We start from the raw sequence: 12,412 nt of genomic DNA on the forward strand, positions 1-12,412 counted from the left end.
GCTGGAGCAGCTCTGACTTCATGACACATACTACCAAAGGAGAAGATGATACTGCAGTACATGCAAGTAGCACTGGGCTGATTTACTACTTACACTATTGTTATAGTAATCTGGATGCAAAATAGCTTAAGACAGAAATGTGGTTGCTAGTGTTAGCTTGAGGTCAACCCTAAGGATACCACCACCTACTTTTGATATTTTTTCCTTATTATTAAATCAGTATTTCCTAATTTTAGTGCTTGGATTCTAGATTTCCTGTGATGAACTTCTTATATTGTTGATGCTGTTTTTGCTCTTCAGCGAAGGAGGGGGAGGTGCTCTCACCTCCATGGACATGAGCCTTTGTTTGCTCTCTTTTCAGGTCCTGAAAGCAGTCCTCCGGCCAGTCCTGTCCCAGCCTGTTCACAGCAACAAGTCATCCAGCATAACACCATCACAACTTCCTCTACAGTCAGTGACATCGTAGGAAGCTCCACCCTCAGTCAGCTTGCAAGTCACAGAACAGATATGAATCCAATCCTTTAAAACCTGTCGGTCAGGAACTGTGCGGAAAAAGTGATAGAATAACACACTTCCCTGCTGTTCAAAGGCATTTTTCCCAAGTCCTCTCAGATCTGCAGAATTCTTCAGCTTCCCGAAAGACTATGAGCTCCATTTTTATAGTTACGTTTTTTATACTTAGTAATAATAAAGGGAGTTATGCAAAGACTATGCTATCAGCTTGGGAGCTGCCTTGGTGCTTTTTCCAGTTTTCTGGTACCAGTGACTTCTTTGTTTTTTAACCAACCTGTTCCTGTACATAGTCATGTACCTTCTCACCATAGCAAGCTGACACAGCAGAAACATGTTAAATGGCCATGTTAGCCGAAACAAGGCTTAAGAGATATTAAACAGCTATACACAGGCAACTAGGTGTAATTGGGCTATAAATATGTGGAGGAAACTTGGTTGACAGCATAATAAGTACATTTGTTTTGCAAAAGCACCAGGCTCTCAGCCACATTCATAGGCTTGCATACCATTTTTTTTCTGTCTTGAAAATGTTTCCACATCTACATAGTTACTGGCTCAAAAAGCAGATGATGGACAGAGTGCTCGTTTGATCCTGCTCTCCATTGATTCTTCCTGTGTCCAAGCTGTTGCTCTCCTGCCATTCTGCAGACCTAGAAATTCATTTGGAATTAAGTATGTTGTGGCATAGAGTGTTTAAGTCCTTGAGAATTGCAGGGGGTGGGGGTCCCTTTTTTTCCCAGGGACACATAAAAACAGGTTTCCTTAGCTTATTTGTGTGCAGACAAACATTTGAAAACATAGAGGCAGCCTATGCAATGGTGTGGGAGTTAGAAAGCTGTCACTCTCTAACATTCTATTGACAAACCTCTCAATGCTCCTGTTTGGGTCTACAACCATGGTGCCCTTGTACGAATGCAAATGAATGCAAAAGATGAAACGTTGATTCCTAAAACTGCATGATTTTTTGCGCTTCCATGGAGTGTTCTGTCACTTTCCTGTGCATTCTGAACTTCACTGTGCACCTTTGCATTTCCTTTGCAAAATGTCTAGCTTTCTGTCCTTACCCTCAAAATTCTTACTCCTCTTTCTTGCTGCTTGCACAATGTCTTTTAAAATTCAAGAAACGTGAATATTGAAGAAACGCCTCCAGGCTCACCAGCCATTTGCCCAGAAACAGCTGGTACAGTTGATTTTTTTCAATAGCCACTTATCCACAGCTGTGCTGGGGTTTTACTTTTTCCAAAAACAAGCAAAAAACCCCCACCCCACACTTTTTATTATCCTGATTTAATGTTTTTAATAAATAGTAAAAGTTAAAAGCAGCTTAACCACACGTTATGCCTTCTTATAAGTCAGCTGTGCTGCAAAGAGCTTTGTAAGATTTCTATTGTTAAAAACAAGCAAGCAAAAGAACTATGGCATGGGAGAAGGGCAAACCTCATTATCTCAGTAATATTTTTCTTTTGTATAGCTAGTCAGAAAATATTTTTCCTTTGTATAGCCAGAAAAAAACCACATGGCAGAATCCAGACTGGGAAATCAGCAGATGGCTGCCCTGTGTGGACCTTGCTGTAAGACCATCTGTCCGGGATGCAGTGCAGAGACAGCACTGAGCAGAAGTGTTAGACTAGATGATCTTCAGGTTCCCTTCCAATTCCATGATTCTATAAAAAAGCTGCTGTGCTGGAACAAAGTGTGTGATTCCCCATAGCAAGTTACTGTGCTATTCCAGTAACATACGGATCACAAAACCATGCATGGGGAGCAATGGCACAGAACCTACAGGACACAGATGAGGCATAAAAGTGCCACTTCCCAAAGAACAGATTGAGGGCTCTTATTCTTGGGTAAGATCCACATTTGAGCATGAGCTACTGGTCTCATGGAAGCAGCCTTCCCTACCTGCTCATACCCACAGCAGCTGCTCCGGCCTACTGAAAATACTACACAGAGTCAGGAGACCCTGCTGAATGGGAGGATCCTGTTGTTAGGGGAGGGATGGTCTCCCCAGATTGGGCAGAGGGACCTGTCTGAAAGCAGCGGCTCTCTTGTGGAAGGACCTTTACTGTCAATGGGAGGCAGATCCTAGATCTAGTGCTTCGTGCCCTGCTTCTTGGCAACCCAGAGACATCTGGTAGACCACTGTGTGAAACGGGATGCTAATCTAAACAGGCCTTTGTTTTGATCCACCAGCATTCTTGTTATATTCTTAAGAGCCATATCGTTGGCATCATGGTTCCTTCATCCATACATTACTAGGAGAGCATTAGAAGAAATCATGGGGAAATGGAAACTAAATTGGCCCAGGGCATGCTTTCTATTACTGTATAAGGCCTATAGTTCTAGTATTTAGTTCCTCAAAATATTTTTATTAGTTAAAACAAACAAAAAAAGATGTGATTCTTAGCACAGATGGTCAGAGGTACATTTCTGAAATCAAAGTCCCTCCCACCCAAGATTCAATTCCTGGCATCTCCAGATAAAGCCAGCAAGAACTTGTGCCTGAAACTCCCAAAAGCTGTTGCCAGACAGTATTGAGTCAGAAGAACAAATGCTGTAACTCCATGTACGGCAGCTTGTGCTGTTTCTATCAGATCTTACTTCCAAATAAACTTGCTGTAGGATTGCAAGGTACAAAATTAACAGTTGTGACATGTGAGTTGAAAGTGTTAATTGCCATTAACAATTAGTTTTTGGTCTAAAGCATATAAGTAGCTTGATGTTAGCAAGCCATCATTTTTCCTTTGGTTTTAATGGCTTCCTAGCAACTAAGGCTTTGCTCTAATATGTCAGAAAAACTTCACAAACTTTGATTTATTGGTGTGGGAAAGGGAAAACTTTGGATAGGGCAGGCTTAGATGTGAGCATAATGGGAAACTGTAGTCATGGATCTGAGCCACAGCAAGCCTCATATTCCTCCTCCTCTTTCATGTGCCAGAGGAAGGGATCAAAAACTTCTTTAACTGCTCACAAGTCCTCATGCTTCCTGAACTCGTGGTACTTTGGTTGGTTAAATTAAAGTTAGTATCTACAAGCCATGCAAAATGTGGTTTCCAATCCTGATTTCTTCTCAGACTGTGCTCCCTGAATTGTTAGTTGACTTAGGGATGAATGAAATACTTATTTTGGATCTTTATAATCTAAATTTACCCACTTCTAAACTTGTGGACTAAACAGAACTTGTAGTCAAATGCCATATATTTCTCAGCTTGCAGGCCAGTAAAAATGCATCTTACAGAATACATACATTGGCAAAACATGAGAAACCGATTACTGTTTAAAAATGTGCAGAAATGTACTTTTATCAATGGGAAAATGTCTGTGCTTCAGAGATGCACATAATTGATGTGTTCATTTGGAAAAATATGCACGGATTTTTGTGCATAAAGATAAACAACACTTGTAATCTGATATAGATCCAAGTTGGAATGAGCTTTGAGATGGAATTTGAAGAACTTTGGCGAGCTTAGATTTTGCTGATTCATAGATCCCTAGTTGAAACTAACTGTTGTTAGCTGACAATCAAAAGCAGATGCTTTCAGTTTCCTCCTGGTGCATAGAGGGGGAAGGAGAAAAGGGTGCATGACCCTGAAGCTCTCCAAAAGAAACTACGATTGTCCATATCCAGCCATAATGGGAAACTATGATTCTCTGTAAACTATATATCTGAACACAGCTGTATAATACAAATCTCATCTTGAGTGCTAAGGCAGAGAGGAGAGATGTTTCAGGAAAAAGCACATAGGAGACTGAGCAAAGGGATTTGTAGCTATTATTGTTCAATGGGTTAGATATGTAGTTGAAACAAATACAAGATTTGCCAAAACTGAACTGCCAGCTTTCTACCATTTACCTGGGCAATTCTCTTTTCTGTTTTTCTTTCTTTTTAATGTATTTAATGAGTGTCCATTCAGTATGAACATCCTATTGATATTTCTCCTGACAAATTATCATACTCATGGAATCACTCTGCTTAATTATTCCAAAAGATGTTTTTAAGAGGAGCAATACTCTTTTTTCTTCTTCTGTGTCCAAGGGTGGGTTAGCTGCAACAAAGTACTGTGGAAACCATGGCTGAGCATGGTTCACTTGAGTCCCAGTGCTTTCCATGGAAAGATCCTAAAAAATGGATGTGTCTTTTAAGTAAATTCCATTGTGAACCAATGGGACATATTGCCAGAAAAGTGTGCTCAGGCTAGTAGATAGAAAGAGCACCTGAAGTCACAGAAGGGCTGCTCCTAATTTTTGTGCAGGAGGGTGAAATTACATCCACCACAGTGGGACCCTGGACCGTACAGATGAAGATCCGTCCACCCTATTTCTGCCAGTGGTAGCTCTGAAACATTGCAGAGGTGGCCCTGGATGGGCTAGAGCCAAAGCTCCATTTTTGTTCTGAAAAGCCTCAGGATTGAACCTTTCAATGATGACAAGTTGGATCTAAGATAGTAATTCCACAACTCAGCCCCCCATGGAAAGCAATGAGGGAGAAATGCTAAATAAGTAGAGAACCACTGCTGAAATCTTTGAAGGAAAACTGTCCCAGGCATTGCAATCCCACATGGCTTGGAAGGACTATATCACCCACCACTGCATTTTCCAGCCCCCGCACTTTGGATTGCTCTCTTCTTGGATTTCTCTCTTCTGCTGCAATCCTATTCATATTTTGCAGGGACAAAGCCCTTTTAACTTGCTTAGGATTGTATTCCATGTCAAAATTAACATTAACTGGATTGGGACCAAAGTAGTAAAACTTATTTCTAGCAGATGAATTCATTCTCTAAGTATTACATTATTCTAGTATATAATGTATTTTAAGCAAAGTGATGGGGAAGGAAAGAGTAGCCACTAAGAATACAAAAAAGATTGTACTTCAGTAATAAACTCAAATAGCAGGCAATACAGAAGTTGGGAATGTAAGATATTTTTTCTATTGTATTTTTGAAAAAATATTAAATTATTTAGATGTCAATATAGGAAATTTTATGACACATGTCAGTTTTGAAGTATTTGTTTTAATTCCAAACAATGAGGAAATTTAGATGAAATATAAAGTTTTAAGGGTGCAATTTTATGCATGTTCAGTCAGAAAAAATCCTACAAACTTCAGAAAAATTCCTACAAACTTGGCTGGGTAGAAGAATCCTAAGTGTTGTAGAACATTTTTGGTTTAATCATGCATATGATTTTATCCTTAAGCACAAAATACCTGGCTGATAGTTGTATGTTCTCCAGTCTAAAAGGGTTTCCCTGTTTATTTTAGCAGAAGAGACATCAACAAAAAATACGTCTGTAGAGTTGCCTCCTCAATTGAAGTAAATGGTGAGGTCTACTTGATAAAGTTCTATCTTGAGCATGCAGTGTTCTGAACTCACTCAGGGCTTGAAACTTCCTTTAGACTGCCAGTAGGATTGTTCAAAGACACTCTTACTTCCCAGAGCAACAACAGGTGGAATTGCCCAGCTGAAAAAGGCATTTCTGACTGCCTTCAGTTGTATTATTTATTCTAAAAGATAGCTTCCATGGCATTAAAATTTCCATGGAAAAGGACCTATACATCGTACAATACTGACACTGGAATGGAGTTCATATATTTTGCTTTCAAGCCAGTTGAGCTCAGTAGGACTCACTTCCAAGTAAGAATGAAAGCAGAAATTCTACACACACTTAATGACTATGCCCCATTAAAGTTAATGGGATGTATTTCTGGGTAGACATGCCTAGTATTCAACTGTAAAATGATGAAAGTTTGCCTTGTCCATTGCTTGGACCTTTATTTAAATACTTAGCTGTTCAGTTAATATAGTAGGCACTGCATATGCTTGACAACAAAGCTGATAGGATTATAAATAGCAAAGGACAAGTGGCACCAAAAAGAATAATATGTTTATTGCAGCATGAGGTTTTTTTTAAGCTGGAACCTCTTTTATGACACGCATGCACTTGTGTTTTTCTCAGCTGGAAAATTAATTCTGGCAAACTGGAAGAACTTAGTATTTCCCATGAACAAGAGGGTTCCCTCCCCTACAGCTTCACAATTATACCTCTCCTATGATGTTCACAATTATACTTCATATCCCATAAATGAGAAATGTAATGCATCCATGGGAAAGGTTATGGGTTGAATCCAGATTTAGTTACTCTTAACATTGATGCACTGAGAATCATGGGGCTCTAGCTACGACTAAGAAAAGTTGTAGGTCTACTCTAAGTCTAGCTGTTTCTGGATCCAGCCTTATGTGATTACTGCTAGCTGAGGCTAACTATACTCGGGTGCATCAAAATGCAAAGTCATGTAGAGCCCTTTCTACACTACATTGCTCATATTTTGCTGTGTTATTATTGTATGTAAGTCACTCTTCACTTCCTGGCTTTAAATAGTTCTATTCCTTTCTACTTTATTTAAACAGAGAACTCTTTTGCACATGCACAATCCTTCTCCACATTTCGATAGGGAACAGCTGAAAAAAGGTCAACTTCCTTCATTAACAATCTGTAGATGAACTGCTGTGTGCTACAACTGGAGGCTGATTACCTTACAGTCCCATTTCACTTCCCTGTTGACTGCAAACCTTGTATCCAAACACTGCTCTGGAAAGCTGGACTCTTCTACAAAGGCCAGTTTTCAGTTTGGCAGGCTGCCTAGGAACTGTCCCCTATTTCAGCATTGAGCAGACTTAGGGGTTCTACCCTGAACTCCACCAACCAGAACCAAATGCAGTATAGATTTGTAGAACAAAGTGTCTCTTCTGAGCCCATGGTCTCTTCAGGAATTTGTTTTCAGTGCCAGAACTGGAACTCCTCCTTTTCCACATGCAAATCTATTCCTGTTTCCCCCCCGCAAAATTTTTCCCTGATTTAAGAATGGCCAAGTTCTTGTTATTTCTGAACTCTTGGAGATGGAAACCTTGTCCAGTGTAGGGTAAATTACCTAGAGATCTACCAATAGATACTAATATGTCTTCTGCCCACCACTGTTCTATCTGAAGATGTCCAATATTTGAAGGGTTCTCCTGCTTGATTCAAGTCAAGGGATTATAAGGAGGGAAAGCAGCTTGGGACACCTAGTCACATCTCCCAATAGTGATGTGTACTGGATTTCTCGTTAAGAATATACTAATTGTTTCAAAGTGTGCATCTAGACATATAAACAGCATGCATACTTTTTGTGCTGATCTGTGTTCTCATTTGTGGTCTTTTTGGTCATTCATTTCCTCTTTCTTGGTCATTCATAGGTGGCCACCCTGTGCTCCCATAAGCAATTAAAAAGATTCCACTCCAACCATTTCACTGAGAATTAACCAAACAGAACCTAATCACATTGGCCTACTTCGGGTTTGGGGCTTTTGTCTTACTGTACAATACTGAAATTTTAGGGGAAATTCCAAACATTGCTCAATGCAATACTTATCCTAAAGGGCTGCATTGCAATACAAAAGGTCTATGGTACATGTGTTTTTCTGCAAGCCATATTTCAATAATGCAACCTGAGGGAGACAGGTATTCTGGTGTGTTTTAATGATGATGAGCTTTTACTGCATGCTCATTCATGCCATTGAAGTAAAAGTATTTTTGTGGCTGATTGTTTTTTTAATATTGCAAAATGAATGGTGGCTCATCAAAACTGGCATTTGTTTTGACCTAACTATTCTTCTCTTCACTAACTAGCAACAACTGTAAAAAGCTTTTCTTGGAGGGAATTTATATTTTTAAAGCAACAATATTTAGTGTGGATGTGTGTGTGTGTGTGAGTGTGTGCATGTGTGTAAGGCCTTTTAATTAGAATCTGCTTTTTAGCCAACAAAACTTTTTTCTACAAAAAATAAAAAATAAAAAAATATAGTGGATTTATGGAAACTCATGAGGACCAAAGTGAAATTTTAAAACAAAACAGGAATCTATTAATTTAGTATTCACATAGAATTTTATAAAGTATTTATTACTAAATGTTATTTTTAACATTCCATTTAAACAGCATTCTTATATAGAATCTGTTTGTATTTTTCATGGGAAGTAATCCACCCAGCGACAGCTGCTGTACAGTTTCATTTATGACCTTTAACCTCATGCAAGCCTTGCTGAAATAAAAACAGAGGTTGGAAGTGGCGGCATGATTTCTTGGTGGATTGTTCTGTTAGTTTTGCAATGCACAACTCTCATTGTATGTATATGTAAATATATATATATAAATATATAAATATATATAAAAAATAGAGATCTTTGTAGATCTCAAGCAAAAGTTATCCATCTTGGATGGAACAATTGCTGAGGTTTACTACCTGGAAATGTCCAGAATTCAGTATTTTCTTTAAAGCAGCATCTGCTTTTCGTAATGACAACAAAGTGTACAAACATACAGTTCTTTCGTTTTCGTGCACAGGCCTGCTAAAGGGACATAACCCATATAACTGGAAAGCTGCCTTGATGAATAGGCTCTTGATCAGCAACTCCAGTGGAAATCCTGCTCAGTGCTTGCTTCTTTTCTAATATCATATAGTGAGTTGCACTAAAACAGCCTTGTTGGTTCTTCTTGTGTCCTAAACTAAACAGTGTTCAGTAGCTTTAAACCACTGAAGCGCCATTGTGTTTGGGGGTGGGAGGGAATCTGTCAGGCTGGTGGGGAGGGGAAGTAAATATTTGAATTTGTACAAATGCTAAAACCACGCCTAGAGAATGGAAACTGATTAGCATCTTACTTCATTTCAATTATTTATATTATTTGAAGATTGCACTTTAGCTGCCTCTCATCTTCCCTTATAGAATTTTGGCCAGTGATACCATATGGTGCTTTAACTGGTGGCATTCTCTACCTTGTCTCTCACACTAGCTTCAAAATGGGACTCAGAGGAAGGAAAAACCAGTTAGCAGTATGTTTCAAATCGCATGCCCAGTTCATCTAATTTTCTAATCTTTTGTGTTATCCTGAGATTTATAATATATATATGTATATGCTTAAGATATGTCATTTTCACACCACTTGAACTGAGATGGCTTTCACCAAAGACTCCTAAGAACTGTGGTTTGGAGGGATGCTACTAATTCTTCAATAAAGGTCCGCAGCACTCTCTCCAACACTACAATTACCAGTGTTCTCTGGGATCGTAAATCCAGATTATGTCTGAAATGTGTTCAGGCCTAAACGGTGTTCATATGTTACAGGGCAGACGATTGCCTTTCTTCCATTAAGCTGCTCTTGAAATATTGTCCAACCTGTAATAGCTGCAGAGCTGGAAATCCATTCTAAAACTAAATTCATTTAGACTGAAATCCTACTGCTTACCTGGGAGTAAATCCACACTGAAATCACTGCGGCTTTTGTCTAGCTAGATATGCATAGGATTTTGTGTTAATATCTCATAACTTTGTAGATGAATGGAAAACTGCACCCTTTTAATATTTTTCTTGTGTAGGAACATAAAGACATGCATATTTAAAAGGCTAAAATGTTAAAAAGTCCAGTCTTATGAAACCTACAGGCAAAGATGTATGATTGTTTATACTCTTCTTTGACAGTGAGTAATGCATTTATAGCAACATTTTCACAAGTGTGGCATCAACCTCCTTCTGGGAGTCATTTCACTTCCTCCCCACTAAAAAATATGACTAATGCCTACTAACATATTGACAATTGAACATTATTAGGAGTAAATATTAATGTGCTTATAGGGTCAGATCCAGATTTAGACAGAGTAGACCCATTGAGATCAATGAGTCCAACATTTGTTGTGAATTCTCCCATTGATTTCAGTGGGCCTTCTGAGTCTGTATCTAACCCATATATTTACTTATTGCCTGTGTATCAATACACATATTGGAAGAAGAAATATGTGAAAAGTTCTGACATTTTACTCTTGCTGTGTACCACTTAGGGAGAGAGGAAAGTGGTGGGGTGGGGGGGGGGAGAGAATGTAAATCTGAAACGTTCGTGTAGAGCTTAGAGATTAATTCTCCTGAGTGGAAACCTGATCGCTTTCCAAGTTTTCTTTGGATAACAACTGAACATTATGCTCCAATCGGTTTACACAAAATGCCTGTGATATGTGGAATACACCCTCTGTAAATTCTTGGTTTATTGAAACAAACATTTCACATTTTGTTTCTTGAAGCAGTTCTGTTTCGGAGCATTTTATTCCTCTTCCTGTGTCAAGGGGTTGTTTCATAGTGTTGTATCTCAAGTCCACAGAGCTGCAAGTTATTTCTGTGTAAATTATAAAACTGAAGAAAACCTAGGGGTGGAGGTGAGGTTCCTTTCAGACTGTCTCTTCTGAAACCTGTGGAAGCAAAACCCAAGCCCACTGGCTTCCCACCACCACTGAATCAAGAGTTGTGAACAAGTTCCCTGATTCCCCCTTTTACCATCCCACACCTGATCGCACCTTCACAGCTATTGGCATTTTTTTTAAATGCTGAAGAACAAAACAGTGGATTGGCTGAATGTGAGGTGCTGATTTTAGGAATGGAATTCTGTAGTGCAATGAATCACTTCACCCTGATGGGAATTTTATTGTCCAAACTTTAAAAACAAAAATCTGATGGGGGCAGAAAAACACGTTGCATTTGCGAGCTGCCAAGCCTGTTATTAGACAGCGCCTCTCGTCTATCCGAGTCAGGGTAGCAGCATAGAAAGCAACATAACAGCTGCTTCAAGGTGTCTGGAGACTTGCTTTAGTTTGCTTCCCCTCTCCCACCTCACACCCCTTCAAATTATTCCATTTTAAGCACTGGTTGTTCAGTGTAAGTTGCTTCTATGGGGTATTATTATTCAATTCTGTTGATCTGTAAAAGGAACACTTAGCACTGGGAGGAATGGGCACTATGGAATTTTACAGGGGAATAAAGATACTGTTGTGAGGACTGGGGCTCGATCCTGTTTTTGTATTGTATGCAAAGGTTTTGTATTTGTTTTATTATGTAAAAAACAACAACACCTCCCTTGCTGGGAGGAGAGAAACAAAATTGGTACATACATACCTGTAAATACGTGCTGCTGCCGTTGCTTTTAATATGTTTAATTTTATGTTAAGCTTCTTTTGTTGCATTGTGAACACATTTATTACATAATGAGTTCATTGAGATTATACAGCTAGATCCGATGTCTACATCTCTTTCTAACTAGGAGAGATTTTGTGCATTTGTACAAATGTTAATATCACTGCAATTCCAGTATAATAAAGCACTCAAATGCAATTTCATGACTGCACTTTCCACTTTATGTCCTAGCAGAAGAAAAGAAACATAAAAGTGGTAATCAGGTTGCTTCATCCATAACTGTGTTCCCTGGAATGAACAGCATTCATTCATTCAGTTATCAGAGTTTCCATGTAAAAGAGCCACCATACTATTGCATTCTAGCATTTTTCATGTCTCCCTCTTTTTTAACTGCAGATGGTGATGCTTGGATTGTTTTAATTTTAAATTGAAATTTTCCAAATCAACCTTGCCCATGTGGACTCTGAAGCACTATTGATGCAGCGCGACAGAGGAGATACACTCATTTTGCTCTTCCCTTGTTGCACTCCTATTACATATCCTTAAATATGGTCCCTTCCTCCATTTCTTGCACACAGATAGCACTTTCCACCTCTTCTCCCTTGCCCTTTCAGGGTGAGCATCTTTTTTAAGATGAGAAGTTCCTGTGGTTCAGTCATCAAATATCAAGGAACAACATGTTATGTGTCCCTTTTCTCCATTAGTTTCAACACTAACTTTCTTTTTGCTGGTGCACTGCAGTGAAAGTTCATGAAATCATCAGCAATAGTAGCCAGTCACACCATCCGCGACTGCTTGATCAAGGATGGCAGCTCTGTCTTCCATGCTTCCCACAACACCCAATACCAGCGTCTTAGCCGTGGTTTGGTTAGCGCTCAGCCTTGCCAATAAGTGAGGAGCAACGAAGTGCCTC

General features: G+C 39.2%; 1 protein-coding gene across 8 annotated transcripts in view; it reads left to right on the forward strand.

The window, feature by feature from the left end:
• CREB5 (cAMP responsive element binding protein 5) overlaps positions 1-11,697 on the forward strand; it is a 278,443-nt gene extending 266,746 nt beyond the window's left edge. For all 8 annotated transcript variants that reach the window (XM_044450653.1, XM_044450658.1, XM_044450656.1 and 5 more), the window contains one exon: positions 362-11,697. In XM_044450653.1, the coding sequence (XP_044306588.1) occupies positions 362-525 (164 nt within the window). In that variant the 3' untranslated portion in view covers positions 526-11,697. The remainder of the gene's footprint in view (positions 1-361) is intronic.
• Positions 11,698-12,412: the final 715 nt, after the last annotated feature.

The sequence above is a fragment of the Varanus komodoensis genome, unplaced genomic scaffold (assembly GCF_004798865.1).
Source record: "Varanus komodoensis strain SLA01 unplaced genomic scaffold, ASM479886v1 scaffold68, whole genome shotgun sequence".
Classification (NCBI taxonomy): domain Eukaryota; kingdom Metazoa; phylum Chordata; class Lepidosauria; order Squamata; family Varanidae; genus Varanus; species Varanus komodoensis.